Source organism: Ciona robusta, chromosome 3 (genome assembly GCF_009617815.1).
Source record: "Ciona robusta chromosome 3, ASM961781v2".
Lineage (NCBI taxonomy): Eukaryota > Metazoa > Chordata > Ascidiacea > Phlebobranchia > Cionidae > Ciona > Ciona robusta.
This window is the reverse complement of record NC_143237.1, coordinates 9,324,184-9,345,940: the sequence shown is the minus strand read 5'-3', so window position 1 is coordinate 9,345,940 and position 21,757 is coordinate 9,324,184. Positions and strand designations below refer to the sequence as shown.

The following is a 21,757-nucleotide window of genomic DNA, read 5'->3' as shown; positions in this document are numbered from 1 at the left end:
CCTCTTTTAAATGCTATTTTTTCTTTTCTGCACATTTTTCTGCTATTTTTTCTGCACAGCATACATCAACATCCCATCATCTACATTGCTATAATCCCGAATCGCAAAAGAGCTCCGTTCGCCAAGCGGTGGTTTATTAAACTGATGACGTCAGACCGCAAGCGCAATATATAGTAGTAGTGGAAAGATTCCAATTATATTTATATTTAGTTTTAATGGATTGTACGACCAGTATATAAGTTGACAATCATCCACAATAATATATCTGTTTTACTATTTGACCAAAGGTTTTAATCTCTTTGATTTGACCAAGTTGCCAGCACATAGGTGTATTGGTTTAGTTTTTCTCAAATGACTAGAGTAACCTTGTTTACTTTCAGCTTGGGTGTGCGTGAATACATATTTTTATGAAATGATCCGTATTTTGGGAAATCGATATGCAATCCACATCGACCACGAAAACACGAAAATACGAAAACACGAATGCTATGTGAAAACCAACGTTAGTTGGTGAAAATAAAGCAAAACGCAAACAGCTGGGATTCAGTAGTCCAGCAGCCCAGAGTAAGTCATTAAACATGTTTATATACGGATTCTGCAGCAGCCTATAAACGTATATACATATTATCGTCACAATGGATACGTCACAATTGCATGAAAATGTAAGGAAAAAGGCAAACTCAACGTCACAAGTTTTGATTTGATACCACGTGTGGCTTAAAAAGGTTCATTTTCTCGCAGATAAAGTTACCAAGTTAGATTCTAGAAAACTGTTATAATAATTTAAGGATCAAGACTATATTTTAAAGTGTAATGCTTAAAGTACATGGTTACCCCTTGAACTGCAAGTATTAGATGTGTTGCTGAAAAACTTTATTTCGTTTTTTCCACTGCGTTATGCCATTATTTTAATGAATACGATTTTATAAAGTCTTAGGCGTATATGTCAGCTTCGTAACACACTTTGTGCGAAGTTCTGCGTTATAAATTGTATTTTGTAGACTAGGTTTTCCTGCTAATTGTGTGTGTAAGAATTAACAATTTGACCGCCGCCATCTTAGTTTTATAAATCGTCGTTTTCGATTTATGACGTCATTGTGTTGCCCTTACCGCTCGCACACGCTAAAAACGGTGTTCGAATTTGTACAGCATGTTCATATATTTAATTTGTGTGGTTGCCGTATAAATATACGCTTTGTAGCTGCTAATTACCCTTTCTTTGGTTTTAATTAGTTTGATATTCGCTAGTCGCTACTGTATTTGAGGAGACATAACTTATAATATTTCGACTACTTTGAATAGATGGGAAGATCAATCGATATGATTTGTAATTATAAAACTTGCAACTTTGTTGAGGGAAACGGTTCAAAAAACATCGATATGTTAAATAATTATGGAACCATCAATTTACACCACCTGAAAAACTCGTCGGTGAGAATTGATGTGATGAAAAACTATGGAACCGTCAATCTATACAACATGACACAATCGTCAGTAAGAATTGTCATGATGAAAAACTATGGAAAAATTAATTTGTTCAATGGAAAAAACGTCATGAAAAATATCGATATGTGTAGGAACTATGGATCCATAAATTATTTTAACTTTAACGGAATAAATACAAATGCAATAGAGTATCAACAGCAGTAAGTATGCTTGTTATAATTTTAATCCATAAAATATATATTATTTACGCCGTAAATATGTTAAAATGACTGCCCTAAACATGACACGTTACAGCAGGTTTTAGTATAGTCTCAGCAATTAAGCATCACAAACACTACTTTTATTGTAACATTCGTTTTCTTTTACAGTGAACAAAGAAATACGTCAAGTGCAGGAAGACGTAAGTTTTTGTTCTGTCGTTTTATAGAAATACAAAATGCTAATAAATTTGTATTATCTTTTTCTTTATAGGGCAATTGAAAGAGCCCGACTCGTAAGTTGTAACGATAATTTAAGACAAGTTTATGCTATAATATAAACAAAAATGTTAACAGTTGTTTTTTTCAGATATATTGGACGCAAAAGGTTTCTGAGATTAAAGAAGTAAGTGAATTGTACAGTTCTGTTTTTTATTACAAAAAAACGCCGAAACGCTAGTTTTAGGTCGATTTTAAATTCAACTAGAACCGATAAATAAATTAGTGCTAAAGTGTAGATAGCTTATTCATTCGTATGTTTTGCAGACAAGGAAAAATCCCGCCACACAAGAAGTATGTATTTTCTATTTGTTGTATTTCTTATTAAAACGTTTTTAAATTTTAATTAGGTTTATTTTTTACAGATGGTTGCCGCTACAGGAAGTTAGTGTTTGCACCTATTTTGGTTTGTTTAAACTTAAACATTATTTATTTACAGTTTATTGAAAGGAAAGAGAATGCCAGGTATTTATTTTGTCATACTTACTCTTTATTCCGGCGCTGTGTTTCAGACTTTTAGTAGTTATAGGCGTTTCGGTTGGTAACTAGATTTTGTAGGGTTCGATGTCAATATAAGTGATACGATTGAAGGAATGTAACGGCCATTAGTTCAGCCCATTTGTAAATTGTCATTTATCTCCCATAGAAAAATCGCCCACAAAGTACGTATTAACCCGTGGCACTTGGTGTATAAAATTAGACACCGTGTGAACCGTTATAATCACCCACAAGTAATGTTGTAACTTGTAAGCGGAAATGAGGTGCATAAAACCGCCGCGCGAGGATACTTAAGTTACATCCGTTCATTCAACGATGTCGTCCCTTTTCTTTATACGGGAGGAATAAGTCATTTATTTAAAAAGAAATTATGTTGATATTTTTAAACATGCAGAATAAAAAGAGACTTAAATGAGGAGGAAATAAAGAAAAAGGGAGAAACTTCGGGAAGGCCAAAGCAAGAAATAAAGACAGAGAAAGAAACTGTGGGGGGAGGCAAAGACGAAATAAAGAAAGAGATAAAAGCCGCAGAAAAGTGCGCGCAGGAAATAAAGAAACAGAGAGAAGTTGCAGGAGGAAGAAAAGTTGTTGGAGCAGGCGAGCGTGTGATAAAGAAAGAGAAAGAAACTGCGGGAGGAGGCGAGTGGGAAATAAAGAAACGGGGAGGAGCTGAGGGAGGAAGAGAAGTTGTGGGAGCAGGCGAGCGTGTGATAAAGAAAGAAGCTACGGGAGGATGGGAGAAAATGAGGAAGGAGCGTGTAAAAATCATTGTAGCAAAAATAAAACAAGAGTTGAAAATGGATGGATAAAAAAATAAATGGATGGACAAACAATATGCAAGTTTAATGTGAATGAATGTAACTAATTTATCCCTGCTTGGTTAAGCGAAGTCGTATAACAAAGGTGTTTGAGTACGTGGTTAAGGTCTTATAGATTCTATTTTGCCGAATTTTTGTTGCTATTTGACTGCGCAGTTATAACGCGCCTGAATGATGTGTGGCGTGTGCGATGGGGTTTAAGTTCGAAGACTTGCAATTAGAATTCAATATACGATTAGCTTATTAATAAAAGGAGCAGCAAAGTAATGTCGATTTAACGGTGAAAAAGTCAGTAATTCTAACAGCTCGTAATTCTTACAGTTCTGTTGTCGAGGTGAATGCAACATGTAGGCTACGGGTCGGACGTACAATTTTTCATGCGAAATAGAAAGATACTAATCTCTGCTTTGCGTTGAGGGCGCTACCGCAGATACATAAGCAACGGAAGCAGGTTTTAGAACTGTTTCCGTGGTAATATGTAAACTCTGCCGATCTTATCACCATACATTTGACGTAACTAATTTAATTGCGGAAACGAGAAGATTTACATTGGGATGCAGGTTATTTCTATTCTATGTGGGTGAGGTCCCGCAGCGTGGCACGCCATGGGCCCTAGGATTTAGGCCACAATTTCCCCATTACGCCAAGGGATGCAGGTTAATGAAACATAATAAAATCACATATGCTTTCACTTTAAATTTCTAAAACAAACTTAAAAAAACAGTGACGTTATACAATATACAACACCTACAAAGGAAAATTGCACAGATGAAACAATTGCATAAAATAAGGCTGAAATAAAAACAGAACAACAACAGTTTTATATCAGGTTTCCCAAATTGGGGGTCACCAAGAGTTTATAAATTTTACTGAAAGTACAGCATATGTATTAGCCATGAAGAGTTAAAGAAATTAAAAGTTAAAAAGGGTAAAACATGTTTGGGAAGCCCTAGGTTAAATGAACTCCCAAGTAACATCATCTGGGGCGATTGTTTCATCATCATGTGATCCTTTTTCACTTGTGACCTCAGATTCATCATTGTGAAACATTTCCAATAGAGGGGGTCTGTAGGCTTGAGTGATATGACCTCGCAAACGAAAATGTTGATCAATTGCCCAAAGCTCATCATATGGTGTGACTAGTAATACAGAACTTTAATTTGCCTTTTCAATTACTATTAAAATAACAATAGTTGTAAAAAGCAAAATAATGTCATTTCACAGCCAATGACATTCGTCAAATTACTTAAATTAACTTGTTAGGTTAAGTTGGTTTAAGATTTTTAATAATTAAGAACAATTGATACAATATGACATGCATTTACCAGTAAGTGCGAAAAAGTTGCCAGGTATTTTCTTCCAATAGTCCCCAGAAAAATCACTGTGGGATATTCCAAAGCGACGTAGTAGTGAACCATCTTGTTTTAAAGCCCAAACGCTGTGGTTGCTTATCACAATCTGCTTTACCAGAGCCCCTGCCAATATCATTCACCTTAAAGTTCCCATTGTTTTTAGTTCATAATCATAAGGGCTGCCCCTCCCAAATCATGTTATGCATTTGTATTCTGAGTCAGTGATTTTTCTGCCTGGCCTCCTGTCGTACCTGGTTGGTCATTTATTCTTGCGGTTGAGCTGTCCAGAAATCTAACTACAAATAATCCCACTACAAACAACACATACATACCTTCAACAATTTTCCAATCCTCCCCTACTGGACATTCATTAGTTATCTGTGTTCTTATAAACACTTTTCCCAAGTTATCAACTGCCCAGACATTGTTATCTGAAGGTCCACAGACCACCTATACAAAACATGGAGTTTAACTCCTTAAAAATGCAAAACCATGTGGTCAATATCAATAAAGAATTGTCCAAATTGCTAGCCAGACACCAAAACCGAAAAATAAAAATCCACAAAAAAAATAATCCCTACAAACTCATAAGTTGGCACGAGGTGTATGAAACATACTAACAGAGCATCCATGTTATACCGACTGCCACTTCTCCCCAAGGTAAATAAATTACATTCATTCATACTTCCAACATCCAATCACAACCTGTATAAACTTTGATCCACTTGCATTGAAAGGTGAGTTACCAAGCGATAACCATGCAGGTGTCATAGTGGTGTGATCATCAGTCACTGTCACCCCAACTCTCATGTAAACTTCTCCATTTGTATCAACTGCCCACACATACTGCGACCCACAACTTATGTGCAACATTTTTACATCTAAAAAGTTTTAATATTAAATTTAAAGAGTAACTCGTAAGCTGGCACGAGGTATATGAAACAGAACACCCATGTTATAACAACTGTCCTTTTCAAGCCATGGGAGCATGAAGCAAGTTATATACATATCTATGTAATTTATATATGTACAAATGATTATCACCAAACTATTACCCAGTTGATTGTTGTATTCAACTCGTTCCCACGATTTGCCTTCAAGATACTCGTTTGAAATTCCCGATCTTACCCAAATCTCTCCGGAATCTAAAACCATCCACAATGCATTGCGACAAGAGGACAATGACACCACATTTGTCTCGTCCGCAGTAGGTGGTGCAATCGCAATAGTATGGTTTTGCTCATTTGTTGAAGATGGAAAACAAATAATTTCCCCGTTGCTACGGGCAACCCATACCAAACCTGATAAATTTTCAGTAACAGGTGCAATGAGATCTATTATTTTTAGAATAAAATCAGTTAATTTATTGCTAATTGTAACACCAGTTCTAAGCCTTTCATGCCCATAACAAGGTTTTTATAGAAATCCACACCCAAGCTAGTAGAGATAAGTATTCAGCTTGCCACTCTTTACCCACCCTCCCAGGAGCCACTGTCAGATGAAAAATACGAGGAAGACATGATATGATTCCATTTAGTTGACGATGCAATACCAGGAATGTTAGGAACACTCCATCTGTTGCCTTTATAATAAATCAGAATGTTACAAAAAGTATAGACATTTTTCCTAATACATATTGATTTGGTAGAAGTACAGCTTAGTCAGTCACATTTTGCTTAGTTATCTACAAATCAGGCATTTGTTTTTTTATATTGTTACAATTTCACTTGCGAAAATGTAAAGTGTTTATTTTAATGTACATAATTTCGGAAGAACAATCACTATTATCGCTACAATACCATTTTTTAAAGTTAAAACCAAGATTGCAAGAACATTAAAAATGAAACATGGTCATTTTTAAACTTTTTAATATGAATTGTTTTATTTTCAAACCTGTAACAGGTCCTCTGCAGACATGTAACTTTTTATCACTTGAAGCGATCCACACCGCCCTCAAACTTATGCAGACTGTGATTACTTGTGAAGAACCATGAATCCAATTTGATAACTAAGAAAAATCCTAAGTTAGATACATTATAAGTTATACCCATTGTTTCATAATGAAATTTAGATGTAATTTACAGTTACTTATACCCTTTTTGCATGGTCACTTTTATGCGCGTAAGTACTCGCATATTTACTCGCAAAAACAAAGTTAACACGCATAACGTCATAAGCGTTTGCGAGTAAATATGCGAGTACTTACGCACATAAAAATGACCATGCAAAAAGGGTATTAGTAGCACCAGGATACTGTTGTACTCCTAGGCCATATATTTAATATGCCATGATTGGGTAGGCTACACTATATGTTTGGTAAGAAATTATTACCTACCACCTATACTATTGGAAACTAAAAAATGGTAATATGTTAAAATTAAAAATCATGGTATGTAAAACCTGACTGTATTCGTACCTATTATTATTATTACTACTATTTCTTATTATAAAATATTTGTTTTTCTAACCATGTAAATACACTTACTTTATCTATTGAGTTAGTAATAACATCTGATGCATATTTCTCCGCAGCAATGATACTAGATGGCATATTTGGTAAGACTTGAATTGAAAGAAACGGAAGTCTTCTGTGGTCATCATACAAATATTCATTCATATGAACCTGGTTAATATTAAACAGAAGAATGGTATGCAGATTCTATTTAAATAATAGACTAAGATGCCATTTAGGGGAAATATGAATATTTTATTAAACAATTGATTAGACCTAACTTTGTCTGTTATTTTTTCAAGCACCAGATGCTTATTGTATGTGCAGTGAATAACTACTTGTAGGTGGCACACAAACAAAACATTTAGTTTTTACAAGAAATGAATCAGACTGACAAAAAAATGAGGCACAGCGAGAAATTGAAAATGTATGTTGTACTTTTGCATATGTAAGTAAGACAAATTGGGTAATGGGCCAAATCTTGCCAAAATCCCAGGTCCTTGACAAGTTCTTCACTCATCCACAAAAAGTAGATACCTCCTTTATGAATTTATTGCATGGCAAAAATTATATGTCAGTTAAAAAAATATGAATAAACTAGTTTAATAAATAAACAACGCATCAACAATTCCCCTTTACCTGCCACCAGTGACAACCCTTAGGATTTCTATGTGTGACCTTTGACCTGAACCAGGGGTTGCCAATCTCATCCACCCCCCACATAGTTGTGTTGAAATCAGATGTGATCATTTTAACTTTCAGGTCTTCACCATTCAATGAGTGCGGGTTGTTTACTAAATAATGGGAACTACTTTGTTAGATTGCTCTAAAAAAATCCTGTTATACAGTATATTATTAGCAGACATGATTCGAACATTTTGAACTGTATGTTTAACATGTTTTTATTCTATTTTTTGAATAAGGTTGTGCTTGTTAGCAGTAAAAGCCATTGCTAGAGCTATCTAAATACATTAGGTTTCATGAAAACTTTTAGAACCAACAGAAAATTGTTTACCAATGAACCCTGGTATATATGACACTAATATAAATGTACAGTGTGAGACACTAAACACTCTTGAAAAACTCACACATTTAGTCATTTTACCTTTTCTCCATATTTCATTATTTTCCAACATATGAAGTGACTTGCAATAGATACAACCGTCTACTAACAACCATATAACTTCATTGGTTACTGATATATGACTTATCTAAAGCAAAAAAAAGAGTATGAAAACGAATTTATCCTTGTATGCTGGGGTAACAACAGTTGTTATATAACACGGGTGTTCTGTTTATACACATTGTGCCAGCTTACAAGAAACCATACATGCAACCGAATGAGTGTTTTTAGTAGGATTTTTTTCCATTTTTTTTAAATTGAGAACCAAAATGAATGAATGAAACTTGTTTTATTCTCATGTGGCGGGGTAAGAAGAGTCTTGTGACACAAGTATTCTGTTTCATACTCCTCGTGCTCGCATAGGAGTTACCAAATACGAAACTTTTACCTTTAATTCACCATCCAGTTCAATTTCTTGTGTATTTAAACCACAAGGTTGAGTAGAATTGACATTAGAAATACGAAGCAGTTTATCTCCTGTAATAGTTCTTCAGGAATAAATCAGGAATTATCAAACTAACTAAGATTAAGATCATTTGGATCTGTTTCACATGTGAAACATTTTTGTGTGAAATATATTGTCAATTGATAAAAATTTCTGTAAGTCACCTAATTTAAAGACATCAAAAACTATTACAAAAACTATTTTGAAGTTTTTATTGCAAACAATTCAAAAAAAGATGACATAAATATAAACAAGTGTCAAAATTTAACAAGTATTTATCTACCTGATGCTATCCAACCATCTGTAGCAGTGAGACAAACAAAATGGCTGCCGCTTGCCACAAGTTCCCAGTCAGTAAAACTATTCTGCTTTCGGTTGATTTTAGAAGCATAGACATCTCTATGGGTAGTTACTATCCATACTACATCACCTAAAAAAATTAGAAACAAAATGTTATTTTTTAGAAATTGTACAAACTACAAACAGAATGACAATGTATTTGCATAGAATTTATTTTCAGTTATATTATTATGTATGCTTTTCCAATAGCGGTATCATGTAGAATACTTTTTATAAACACATATATACTTTTTATTTGTATGAAAATTCTGTTTTGAAACTTTTTTTTATAACTAAACAAATAAGTTAATCAAAAACCGGAAAATTGAATTTTTTTTTTATCAAAATAGATACCAGCCAATAAAGCTTGTCAAAACCTTTCTAAACAATAACATTAAAACCAAAAAAAATAAATAATAAAAACTATTTCTTAACGAGGATTCTGGAAAAACAATGGATCATATAATAATTATTCTCTTTCCCCAACTAACTTTTGCAAATATATTTTACATTATTGTAAACCAAACATACCAGATGGTGATATTGAAACTTGAGTCGCCAACTTTTCCAACTTGTTCCACGTCATTCTATATTCATTATTCAATGTTTCCATGGCAACAAAAACATTGTTGCCGTAAGCAACATGGCAGATGGTATCCCCAGAGCTGGAGGCTTTAAGAGTGAAAATAAAGGACAATAAATATATATTTAAAAGAGTGGCTCAGTGGTTGGGTCACTTGCATCGTAGCTAAAGAAAACTAAGTTCAATGTCCAATGCTGCTACCATTGTAGGTGTATGGGCTCCCAGAAAATTTTTGCTTTAACTCATTATCACAAATGGTTTGTGCAGACTGTTAAGCATGCAAAAATAAAACAATTACCCACTGAGTTACACACACACTCATTTGCCCTCCACACAAGAATAAGTAAATGTCCCTTTATCATTCATATTTTACTTACCTGCCAGTTTAATTATGCTGTCCTTAGGAGTGACATGTATTGTCCAAACATCTGATGCAGATGCAGTTCGAACCACATCGCTTGAGAGAAGATTTTCTGACTGGAACGGTTGAAATAAAAATAAAAAAATTATAAAAATAAAAAAGGTATTGTTTCTTGGGACAAGTTCACTCAACTATTGTGTTATCTTTATGAATAAATGAATGAATGACATATTTATTGTCGAATGGTGGGACAGAAACAGTTGACTTATTATTACATATTATAGGAAACTTAAGAAACAGAATATTTGTAATATAACCTGAGTACTCTGCTCATCACATTGTCCAATTATTTCATCACTGACTGTATTTTTCACATTATCGTCTAATTCTGGAAAGTTGTCCTGAAAAAAGCACTAAGGGTGAAAGAAGTTTAACATAGGATTGTAGAAGAAGTATAAAAAATCTTGTTAAAAAATGAACAATACGTTTGATGTATGATGGAAAACTTATCTACAACAACAATAATACAACCATAGGCACCAAACTTTTTAAAATGCAGGGCAGGTAGAGATAGTTGGACGCACATTCTTTTAAAACAAATATAGTGGCAATGTTTTCTGATGTACTGCATCACAGAAACTTTTAAGGTAGGCTTGCCTACTCTGCCACCCCAGGTTTGGCGCATATATCTATAACAAAATTAAAATTGTTTTAACGAACCTGGACCGATTCTTCTTCTTCACTTTGAAAATCATGATCTCCATCCTTGACGGCATAAATATCAAAACTTATTGAACTTTGTAAACATTCACTTTCTTCTTCAGGCTGTGGACTCTCAGTTAAACTTTGGATGGAAGATAAAATGTTAGAGTCAATTTTTAAACCAAATTCATTTTCTTCTTTTGGTTTACTAACTGTTACTTCATCAAAATTAAAACTTTTTTTAGTTTTAGGTGAAAATTGTTCCAAATCATCAGTATGGACCTCTTGAAAGAATTCATCATGGTCACTTGTTTTTCTTTGAGTTGTTTGTAATTCTATGTCATCAGGAAAGTCGTTAAGAACAGATGTGTGATTCATAATATCTTGAGAGTGGCTTGGACTTTCTGTATATTGGTTAGTGGGATCATGAGATGATGTTACACCTTTTTGATCATCTTTAACGCAAACAGAATCATTCTCAATTGGCGAAGTTTGCGATTTTTCAAGAAATAATTCTTCTGGAAATATTTCATTCGAATTTTCTGGTTTAATATCAAGAGATCGTTCAATGTGACAAACTAGATCAATCTGTGAGGGTTTTTCAACTGTGTCAATGTCATTATGGGACAGTTTTTCTGCGCTTTCACTCTTAATGTGTTCGTTTCCACACTGTTTTGGTTTTCTTAAATTGTGCTCTAGATGAGTCTCATCATTAAATATCGCAACTTCAAATTCATCCGAATCGTTTGTATGATCTTCCTCCATATTAAAAGATGAACTTTCCTTCCGGTTGTCTTTTAATGTCTTGAAAAACATTGTGTTTTAATCTTTAATTTTTAACAACTTGCGAGGTTCTACAATAGTGCTTTTACTCTTAGAACAAGTATGGTCTACACCCAAATCAGTGGCATACGAATCCAAAATTATTGGGAGTCGTACCAATTAAGAGCACCCTTCCGTTAAAATATTAAACTCAGTATTATTATATTTCAAAGGCTACAATTGATATACAACAAAATAGAATCTTTTTTATATTTTTAAAAACAAAAAAAAACAAATTAAAACCTGGACAGAATGAAGATCACTGGTTAAAGTTGACTTGCCAACAACATCAGATTCAACTTTTGATATTTCGACTGGATGCAAGATTGAACCTGAAGTAAAGAAAAAACCTAATTAAAAACAAAACTGAATTCGGGGTATCAGTTAATCTGTATCATATCTTCACTGCTTCTAGAGTTTTGACAGCATACCACTTGTGGTTCATGAAGGTCTTCTAGGTGGTACACCAGCAACTTGTTTAGAGAAAAACAGTCAGAGCACATAAAACGAAAGAAGAGATTTTTTGCTCCTTATTGCATGTTTTGTTAAGTGGTTAAAGAACTGTATTGATGATTCATGAGTAGAAAAGTTAAAAAAAGCATGAGTTGAACAGGTAAAACAAAAACTTGTATGTTACATCTTCAATATTATTGACAACAAAAATGATAAATAAAAACCTAATTGTACAGAAAGATGTAACCACCTTTTCTATGCTTCTTTTTACGAATTTTCGAACTAAATAAAATGTCTTCAGTTTCTTTGCTGGCAAAATACTCCACTTCATCAAAGAAAGATTTTCGAGGTTGTTCGGCTGTAGTGTCAACCACGTGGTAAACTGAATGTGTTTGTGATGTCACAATTCCCTGAAATGTTACATCACAATTCCCTGAAATGTTACATCCAAATAACTTTTAACTTAATTGTTTCGATAAACTACATCGGGGAAAAAAGTTAATATAATAAACAACACTGGTTTCATTGGAATGGCTTTGTAAACTTTGCGAGAGTTTTTTTTTCAGGAAATAAAAATTAAATGCATGTGTGAATACAAAAACAAAAGATAAATCTCAGAACCCATGGTGTGCAATGTACAACCTCACCTTCATAGAAGGAAATAAAACAAAATAAACTTCCAACCTGTGAGCGTAGGAACTCATCTTGGTCTCTCAATTCACAAACTTGATCCACAAGTTCTCTCATCACAAGTTGAACGACATCTTCATCAGTTGTCTTGATCTTGGGAGGAGAATCTTCAAGACATCGTGACAGCTCAACCACCTCCGATACATTGCTACCTCTTCTTACAGATTCAAGGTTCGAGGATATCAACTTTCCAGCAAGGTCAGATACAGGAAGGAACGAAACTTTATTCTTTAAAGTTTTTGCCTTTAAAGTAAATGTAATGTATTTCATGATTCTGTTTCACATTTTTTTTTTTTTTTTTTTTATGAAAAACTTAGGTTGTATTTAGGTAAATTAATTACTTGAAGTATATATAAATATATATAATTGCCTATTTTAAGTATGATAATTTTTTTCAGTTTTTTTATTTTAAAGTTAAATCCACAGTAAAACTATATTTTGATCTTGATAACAATTATTTTACTTGGGACTGTAGTTTGTTGGTCAATTGCTCAGCACTACTTGCCATCTTTAACTGTAGTGTGTCAACATATGGGGAAAGATGGTTTCTGATGTCGGCAAACGATTCTTTCATATCCTGGAATAAATCAAATATTAAGAAGTAATAAAGGTGTTTAAAGATATAACATTCAAAATGCAAAAAATAAAAATGCAAAGTGCAAAAAATTAAATTAAATATCTAAAAAAATAGATAAAAAACAAATAAAATGGCTGTTTCAAAAGTAGTGAATTACATGAATTAGACTTAATTGATCCACTTTTCTGAAAAGTTCAAATATTTAATATAACAGAAGTAAAAACATTCGAACTGACCTTTTTGAAAGTTTCTGTTGCACTTGAATGTGCATTGTGTGATTTACTACCTGAAACATTTGTGCGTTAGCAACTCAGAAGTGTCGGTAGAAAATGCATTTTTGTGACAGGTTTGCCTATTGTTAAGCCCATAAAACATAAATAGTATCCCAAAAAAAGAATTTTCTATTTTTGTAATAAATTATTATCATATTTGTAAAAAAACTATGTAGAGAGAGAGAGAGAGATAAAAATTAACATATTAGAGCTTAGTTTAACTAGTTTAAAATTTAGTTACAACAAAATAATTTTATTTCATGTTGGTGGGGCCAGATGGCTAAGCACACCATGGGAACTGGGATTTAGGCCAATGTTAGGCCATTACCCAAGAACAAAAGGATTTATTATGCTAAAGTAAAGCAGATTTAAGTAATACCCATGTAAACTTGGTCTGGTGTCCATGCTAATCTATAGAGTTTTCTGTTTGAGGACAAAATAAATATTTCATCACACGTAGTAGCTACGTCCATAATTTCTGTGCAGTTTGAAATCAATCCAACTACTGTGTTTGATGAATGGTTTATCACACACAATGTGGAATCTGAAAATTGTCAAAGTTAGAATAGTAGATTGTAGGATGAAAGCAGAAATTTTTTTACTAGGTTTACATTTATTAAAAAGATAAAGAAATCGTGAATTCTATGAGAATTTACAAATTTACACGAGTCTAAGAGTGTTAACACAAATTTATTCTTCCCTATTTCAGAGATTTTCACATTTGGCAAAACTCTTTCTAATTCTATATAGGTAAGGTTCTAGGTGACCTCTTATTTAGGCCAGGGCCCAGGGTTGTTCCATTTTCAGTACACATACACATGCTACGTTAAGGTAAAAAGGAAATCTCATACCTGTAAAAGTAACAAAACAATGTTTTCCAACATGAAGAACTTTTCCCAACTGTAGTTTACTCTGATCAACAGATTGTGGAACCTCATCTGAAGTTTCTTCAAGTGAGATTAACTTTTTATGTTGCTGAAGATTTTCCTTCATTTTCACGGTGGAGAGGACTTTACCAGTATTATCAGCAACCCAAAACCTCAGGTTTGGACGCGTTGCAAATACTTTCAACTCGCGTTCCACCAGTGTGTTAATGTTAAAGCAACCTCCGTATGGCCCCCTGTAATAACATTATTTACTTTCTGTGTTGCTTGTGAGATTTAAACCATAGATTCATTATAAAATCATTGGAATTAAAAGCAATAAAACAACAACCATGTCTGTATTGCCAATCTACAAAACTTACTTTCGAATTGGCTTCGAACCGACATTAGTGAATATATTTTGATCCGTGTTGTACAACAGTGTATGTTCCATGGTCGAAATGAGTAAGATTTTGTGTCGGTACTCCAGTTGTGTGACTTCACTGGTTTCTTGATGTATGCTACTTGCATGACAACTGTTCTATAATATTATACATGAAGTTAAACACAAAGGTATGTACTAAATAATGAGAAACTAAAATATTTTTTTAAGTATAGATGTTACCTTACAGAGTTGTTGGAATATACACAAATACAAATATCTATGTCATACATTTTTCAATAAAGTATATGTTTGTTTTAATAAACATATGAGTAAACAAATATTCGTAAGAATATACAAATATGATGGCATATTCCAATAAATAAAAAACTTTGACGTAATAGTACCACGTCAACTTAAAACAAGTTTATTCATACTCTAATTTTATTTAAATTTTAAACTTTTTTTAAAAAATAGATAAAAAGCAAAATATCTCTACATGAGCATGAAAATTTACTAAAAATAAAAAATTTATTTAAAAATTTAAATATTAATCAATGTAAATTACGCGGGAAAACTCACGGCCTCAGTGTCCACCTTGGTACAATAGATTGAACCTGAAGCGTCAGCGGAAAACAACTTCATTCCGTTGCTGCTCCATTCCATGCATGATACTGAGGATGGGTGAAGCTTACCAAGGAAAAACTTACGAACCTTTAAATTAAGTTTTACAGTATTAAAAAAATATTGATATATAAGATTGGAAAAGTTATAATACAGGTAGCAACTATAATACGGGTAGTAACGAATAAATGGCAGTCGTTGTAACACGCTTATGAATAAAACAGAAATAAGTAACCTATTAGATAAAAGGCATCGTCGCAGCAGAAACTTGGAAATTAAAAGAGGTTGTAAGCAAAAAGTCTGGCAAGCGCTATTCTAGAGCACTGGGTGGGATAATGAATAGACTACATTTAAAAAAACAGGTGTCAACCATTTTACCTGTTTCGCAACACCATCAGCTGTGCTTGAAAATATAATCACAATCACTCTACCATCACTTGTTCCCATGGCGACTTGACATTCAATTCCAGATAATAATCTAACAGTTTTAACAACATTCTTTCTATCCTAATAAAAAAACAAAATTTGTTGCAGGTTAGGAAATAAACATGTAATTAAATTCAGTCATGTAGTTTCATTAGTATAATGGTTAGGCCTATACAGTTAAACATCTTAAGATTAGAAAATTGAGTCCAAATATAAAAATATGTTGTTTTTTCTAAAATATTCGTATACTTACAAATTAGTAGGACTAAACATTTTTTAACAAGAAAAGTAATAAAATTTATTTGCCTTTTGGATTAAAGAAGGGTAAATTAATAAAATAGAAAATAAGAAAATGACAAGATATATCTCCAAAACAAAAAGTTGTTAAAACATAAACACACTTATAGTTAAACATATTTACATTTAATAAATAAGCGCAGCCGCTATACCTAGCAGAAACAAAAGTTATCAAAGCTGAAACAGATATCAAATTATTTACCTCTGATAGAAGTTGCATCATGTGTCCATTTCTCCTGCTATGAAGAAATGCACAACCCTTGTCAGTTCCAAACACGATGTGAGATTCAGAAACATGAAAACAGGTAACTTGAATGTTGTGACTTTTAAAACCAAACTGAGCTTTTGATGGTGTAGCCTCAAGAAAATCGTAAGCAAGCGGGCGTTGGCACAGAATGTCTCCTTCCATTACTGCTCAACGCATAAACAGCAACCACCCGGTATTGCAATAGTTATAGCCTATATTTTTCAGGCCTATTAGATCGAAAAGTGAGTACCTTACACATATTCACAAACAAACATAGCTTTTAATCTCGAAAATCTTAAGTAGAATATGAACTGTAACACAAATATTGCTTCCAAGCACTGTACAGTGTTTATCATGACTGTTTTCTTTTCAGCAACAGTAAAATGAACACACAGTATTGCGCAAAACATTGCTACAAAACAACATAAAGGAGTAGTAAGGTCATTCACGGTCTGACGATTTCAGTTGTCAATTACGTCACGTGAATCACATGATCAGACGGTGCATTCCCATCGGGGAAACTTATCTCGAACGCAGCGGCCGGCGAAATAATTGTAATATTTTTAAGACAAGTCATGAGCTAAGTAAACTAGGCTACAGTTTAAGTTTTTATTAAATCATGGAATATGTTACAAACAACAAACAAGGGTATTTCTAGTTTAAACAAATACACATTCAAAAGCATGGACATTAAACTTCAACAAAACCCCTTCACGTGACGTCTAATCAAAATAAATTCCCTAATCTTTTAAGCCGTCATGTTTAAACCGGAAATTCATCAACAGAGACCTTTTATTTAAGTCACACAAGGTTTTCAGCAACTCGTTCGTATAAATTTTCCTCCACGTTCAAAATCCCTTTATCGCTCGGTTTCATGACTTCATATACACTCGCACGGTACGCTGTTGTATGTTGTACCGAACCTGTAAAAAAGTTTCAGTTTTGACCTATTTACACTGGTAATTTCCTACTAAAAAGATATATATTAAGTTGAGGTAGGACGGCCTATGTTTTCATTCTCTTAGCTCGCCCCATTTAGCAGTAAAAAAAGAAAACTTACAGAATTGTATAACCGTATATCCGCACGAGTATTGTTTAAAAACAGGCTTTGGCGATATGGGATATTATGTGCTAACTGTGTCCATCTCACCCACAGTATAGGCCATGTCCCTATAGCAATAAAATTCGCCAGAGCTGAATTGCAGCCGAAACCCACTAAAGGAATTAAAAGCAGTTTCGGCGTTGCGAGAGAATTTAAGCTCAGTTTGCATTGTTTATTTGCCTTGTGGTCGGATTTAACTTATAATTTCGTTGCATTTAACTTATAATTCCGTTAACTCTAGTCCTGGAAAGCATGTCTGATAACCACTAACCATTTCCGTTAACATGTGGTATAGGATCCAGGTAAAAATCGTTCATTATTCTCTGGTTGTTGTTGCCTTCGCTGTGGGAACTTTTTGACTCTTGGGTTCTTTTGACGATCGCAATTACCAAAGCGACAATAAACAATACAATTGCCACAACTAACAGACCCAGCAGGATTTCTTTTGAAACTGTGTTGCGTTTAAATTGGTTAGGTAAACTTGAATACCAAGTCTAAAGAAATATATAAGAGTACTATGGGAGCTAACTATATAGTATGGTGGGAAAAGATGGGACAACGTATCCTCACGACTCCAACAGTTTTTAATTGTTTAAAACACGATCATGATATTTGGATATCATGAGCTAAAGTTGTCCCATATCGCCCAACAATAATATATATCAGAAAAAATATAACAAAAAGAGACTGTATTACAACTATATATTTAAAAAAACACACCTGAAATGGGATCTGTAGGACATGGAGCTTGAAGCAATTTCTGTAATTAAGTAAAAGTAAGAAAAATTTATAAATTTTTCAGCACAAGAACAAACCTGGTTTTCTGGTGTTAGCCTTATCTCAGAAACAGCGTAGATCACTGAAGGGCAATTGGGCCAGGAGGCTGTTGCCTGTGAAATACATGTGGTACAGGTTCATTACAAAAGAAGTATTTGGTATAGGTACTCATGATCTAATTAATGTGTTGCATATTCACTAGTTAAGTAAAATACCTTTATTGTATAATTTGTTCCATCTTTTGCCACGTTGACAAAAATAACATTGAGCGCATCAAACCTAGTTGTTCGCGAATATGAACGACGCGAGTTATACAAAGTAACCTGGAATTTATCGTTAAAAACATTTGAGATTTTAGTAGTTGGACTAAAGTGCTATTTAAAATTTGTTCAAATACAATATTTAGGTCATAGTTTATTAGTTTTCATATACTGCATATAGTTACAAGACAGAGCAATAGGGAGCAACATTTGTATTTAATAGTATATACATGTTGTGTTTCTTTGCGCGACTCGACTACAACACTCTACATCAACAAAAGAAATATAATATATCTTTAGTAGGCCATGTATGAAACATACCGTGATTTGATTTATTTTCCTATATGTGTCTGTTGGAGACCAGGAGACGTTCACTGAAGAGCAATCAATTACTTGAGCAAATATATCAACTGTAACGAAACGTTTATTAGACAAAACACAAATCCCAAACAAAATATAGCAGGGTGGGGTAAGATGGGACAAGTTTTTATTCTCCTTTATCGTCCCATTTGTTACAATCACGAATTAGGAAACAAAGGATTGAGGTGCTAACGGTATTCCATCTGACCCCACAATAATGTATATCTAACCTTGAATTTGACACGCATAGTAAGCACTGGTGGTGTTGCAATCAACGGCGCGCGGAGACCAACCGTTCAACCCGTAATACCATGCTAGTCGTTGACACTCTGGCTTCACAGGAAGTAAGATGTTATAATTATTCCCTTGTTTCGGCCACGTCCACCCGCTTTCGTTGTTTAAGGATTTTGCTCCGAGGAAAACTTGCGTCTCTGAGTCAATGCAAGAATGTATAAAAGCGGAATAAGTTGACGTCACATAATTCAAATTAAGTTTTTATAGAGTATATGTAACGTTTGAAAAGTTAATCGACACATAAAGTCATTTTATTCCTCAACGGAAAGTTGTCAAGAATTTGTAATACTGTATTCACTGTTGTGGTTTGTAAACAAATGTAAATGATTAAATGCAGAGAGAGCAACGACAGTCGTTATAACACTGGGGTTCTGTTTCATGTACACCTCGTCTTATTACCACGTATATGCAAATTTATGAGTGATTAAAACTATTTGTTTTTAAGACTTATTTGCATGGGCCTCAAAAAACACTTGTTCAAATCAATTAAAACTTATTACCTGGACCATACATTGCATCAACGTAAATCGGAAACAAAAAATCAGATTTCTTTACATTGGTTAGGCGAACCGACCAAGACTCCGAATTGGAGAAAATAAAATACGTTTTCGACCCAAGAATACGTTTGTAAGATCCATACAATATGAAGTCATCGAACCAGCCTAAAAATAAACATAACAACGCGAATGTGGAATTACAACATTACAGTCGATATGCTACTGTGGGGTAAAATGGAACCGTGGGGTGAAATGAGCGCGTAATTCTCATATTTCCTGATCGACTTTTGAACAATTAACAAAGCTCAGAATCACGACGCTCCCGTTACACAATTTTGTAAATATTCTTTGTCTACCAAATGGGACGAGAAATAAAAAAAGTCCTATCTTACCCCATCCTACTATATCTTATAAAAAATAAGTTACAAACAAATTAAAAAATATTATGAATTCTATCTATATATCTACCATTGGTGCACGGTACATTGTAGGCCTGCCATGCTATCGGATTAAGGTTTGGATACTTGCAGAAGTAAATCTTGTCCTCAAATAAACCCACTGGCCTATAAAATAAGGTCAATGTATATATATATGCGTAAGTCAGATGATTTATGTATACGTTACTCTGTATATAGGTCAATGTACGTCACGTCACCGGGCCTTGTCGCAAGCTTCCACGGCCACGGTTGGTTGGGCGTCTGTGCGTATTTATAGAATTGTATGTCAGTTGAATTATAGAAAAGCCACGTCCGCTGAAGTTCTGCAAACAAGTCACCATGTTTAGTATTGCGTTTAACGATTGTACGACTGCAGTCCATATTTTAAATTTATTATATAGTAGGGCAGGGGGAGATGGGACACCTTTTTATTCTGGTTTCTCGTCCCATTCGCTAATAAACAAATATCCAAATGAATATAAAACCGTATCCTCCCGATTGTCATAGACCGTTGTTAATTGTTTAAAACACGATTAGGGTATTTGGATATTATGCGCTAAAGTTGTCTATTTATATATTTACTTATTTTACATAAACATTGGAAGACAAAATTTTCATCACAGTTACCAAAAAATGTGTCGTAATTTTTGCATTTTACAAAAAATGAGTATATGCATATTACTCGTGCATATTATAACTCGGTCATAGCTTGTTCTAAAATATAAATAAAAATTTAACGCAATATACTTGATACGTATGTCTGTCCCATTAAGCTTTCAAGCCGTTGGATCGTTGGTTGACTTCCCAGTGTTGCCAGACTTCCACCAACAGAATAACATCTGGTCGATGCAGTGTTTCCAGTGACTTTGTCGTTAGATAAGGAGTAAAAACTGTTTCCAATTCCAATGACATTGCAAGTTGTTTCCGCTGTGATAAAACACATATAGAGTAGGTTTGGGTAAGATGATATATATGTTTTTGTATAATAAGATTTGGTAATAAACGAATAACATTTAAAGAACTAATTAACCGTGGCCCCACGACTTTAAAATAGCGTTGTCAATTTTTTGAACATGATCTGTTGATATAGGATTTATGTGCTACCAATATTCCATCTTATCGCACAGAACTCTATAATAATATTATGCACGAAAACACATTAATGATGTAAATTATGTGCGACGGAGGAAACATATCAAAAACAAAGAAAACGCGGCAACATACTGAGTTATAATGCTTCCACGAAACCCTAGATTAAACACGACTCTGATCTATAAACAGTCCTTGAAATTAGCCTATACTTTTGCGAAAAGCAACACGAAAGCATAAAACCTATTTAAACAACTAGTACACTAATCGATAACTTACTCTTTGAAGTAACGAGCACCAAGTAATTAATCAACAAAACGACAACAAAATACAAGGAAAACATGGTGACTATTATCCTCGCTGTGGTATCTATACGAATAGATTAAACAGAGTAACGGTTGTACTATTTAACATGTAGATCTGTTTCAGTTTGTTCTTTACTCGCCGTGAGTAACGGCGTGAGATGATGATTAAACAATATAATACTGTGTGTGGTGAAAATGGTAACACCGGGTCGTGACTTGGCACAACATGAACTTATATAGAGGCAAAATCTCGGTATCAACCGTACAACACCTACGCCTATTCGTATTGCTATGTTTTGTCTGAAGTTCTACAACTGTTTTCACTACCGCAAACACAAATATAATAGGATGGGGGTAAGATGGGACATGTTTCCACTCTTTTTCTCTT

General features: G+C 33.8%; 3 protein-coding genes across 4 annotated transcripts; 1 reads left to right on the top strand and 2 right to left on the bottom strand.

The window, feature by feature from the left end:
• The first annotated feature begins 47 nt into the window (after nt 1-47).
• LOC149739165 (uncharacterized) lies at nt 48-6,766 on the top strand. Of its 2 annotated transcripts, none has more exons than XM_089874584.1 (9): nt 48-564; nt 1,303-1,646; nt 1,815-1,846; nt 1,918-1,939; nt 2,014-2,049; nt 2,190-2,216; nt 2,273-2,306; nt 2,362-2,387; nt 2,815-6,766. In XM_089874584.1, exons 2-9 carry the CDS (start codon nt 1,303-1,305, stop codon nt 3,227-3,229), a joined length of 936 nt encoding a protein of 311 aa, XP_089730710.1. In that variant the 5' UTR covers nt 48-564; the 3' UTR covers nt 3,230-6,766. The 2 variants fall into 2 exon arrangements, with proteins under 2 accessions (XP_089730710.1, XP_089730711.1); XM_089874585.1 differs by having other exon boundaries at nt 54-564; nt 2,288-2,306.
• Nucleotides 3,746-16,703, bottom strand: LOC149739164 (tectonin beta-propeller repeat-containing protein 2-like). The gene is made up of 27 exons (XM_089874560.1): nt 16,204-16,703; nt 15,657-15,785; nt 15,237-15,368; nt 14,656-14,813; nt 14,261-14,529; nt 13,789-13,953; nt 13,374-13,423; nt 13,024-13,137; nt 12,555-12,803; nt 12,121-12,280; nt 11,661-11,749; nt 10,614-11,399; nt 10,211-10,294; nt 9,910-10,009; nt 9,481-9,621; nt 8,894-9,040; nt 8,554-8,642; nt 8,148-8,253; nt 7,682-7,836; nt 7,076-7,213; nt 6,484-6,598; nt 6,068-6,172; nt 5,646-5,891; nt 5,296-5,471; nt 4,923-5,040; nt 4,564-4,713; nt 3,746-4,377 (listed from the first exon to the last, which is right to left on the bottom strand). Exons 1-27 carry the CDS (start codon nt 16,408-16,410, stop codon nt 4,193-4,195), a joined length of 4,563 nt encoding a protein of 1,520 aa, XP_089730686.1. The 5' UTR covers nt 16,411-16,703; the 3' UTR covers nt 3,746-4,192.
• A 140-nt stretch (nt 16,704-16,843) lies between these two features.
• On the bottom strand, nt 16,844-21,504 carry LOC149739163 (uncharacterized). The gene is made up of 12 exons (XM_089874571.1): nt 21,344-21,504; nt 20,723-20,902; nt 20,163-20,298; nt 20,007-20,101; nt 19,542-19,703; nt 18,978-19,178; nt 18,709-18,797; nt 18,343-18,450; nt 18,166-18,240; nt 18,071-18,110; nt 17,622-17,801; nt 16,844-17,171 (listed from the first exon to the last, which is right to left on the bottom strand). Exons 1-12 carry the CDS (start codon nt 21,405-21,407, stop codon nt 17,050-17,052), a joined length of 1,452 nt encoding a protein of 483 aa, XP_089730697.1. The 5' UTR covers nt 21,408-21,504; the 3' UTR covers nt 16,844-17,049.
• Nucleotides 21,505-21,757: the final 253 nt, after the last annotated feature.

Coding starts and splice junctions, on each gene's coding strand:
- LOC149739165 (XM_089874584.1), top strand. CDS start 1,303: ATGGGAAGATCAATCGATATGATTTGTAATTATAAAACTTGCAACTTT. Junction 1,847..1,917: donor TACGTCAAGTGCAGGAAGAC/GTAAGTTTTTGT, acceptor TTTTCTTTATAG/GGCAATTGAAAGAGCCCGAC. Junction 1,940..2,013: donor CAATTGAAAGAGCCCGACTC/GTAAGTTGTAAC, acceptor TGTTTTTTTCAG/ATATATTGGACGCAAAAGGT.
- LOC149739164 (XM_089874560.1), bottom strand. CDS start 16,410: ATGGAAGGAGACATTCTGTGCCAACGCCCGCTTGCTTACGATTTTCTT. Junction 15,369..15,656: donor CTGATGGTGTTGCGAAACAG/GTAAAATGGTTG, acceptor CTTAATTTAAAG/GTTCGTAAGTTTTTCCTTGG. Junction 7,837..8,147: donor TAATGAAATATGGAGAAAAG/GTAAAATGACTA, acceptor CCCATTATTTAG/TAAACAACCCGCACTCATTG.
- LOC149739163 (XM_089874571.1), bottom strand. CDS start 21,407: ATGTTTTCCTTGTATTTTGTTGTCGTTTTGTTGATTAATTACTTGGTG. Junction 18,451..18,708: donor GGAAAATAAATCAAATCACG/GTATGTTTCATA, acceptor GATAAATTCCAG/GTTACTTTGTATAACTCGCG. Junction 18,241..18,342: donor GAACAAATTATACAATAAAG/GTATTTTACTTA, acceptor TGTATTTCACAG/GCAACAGCCTCCTGGCCCAA.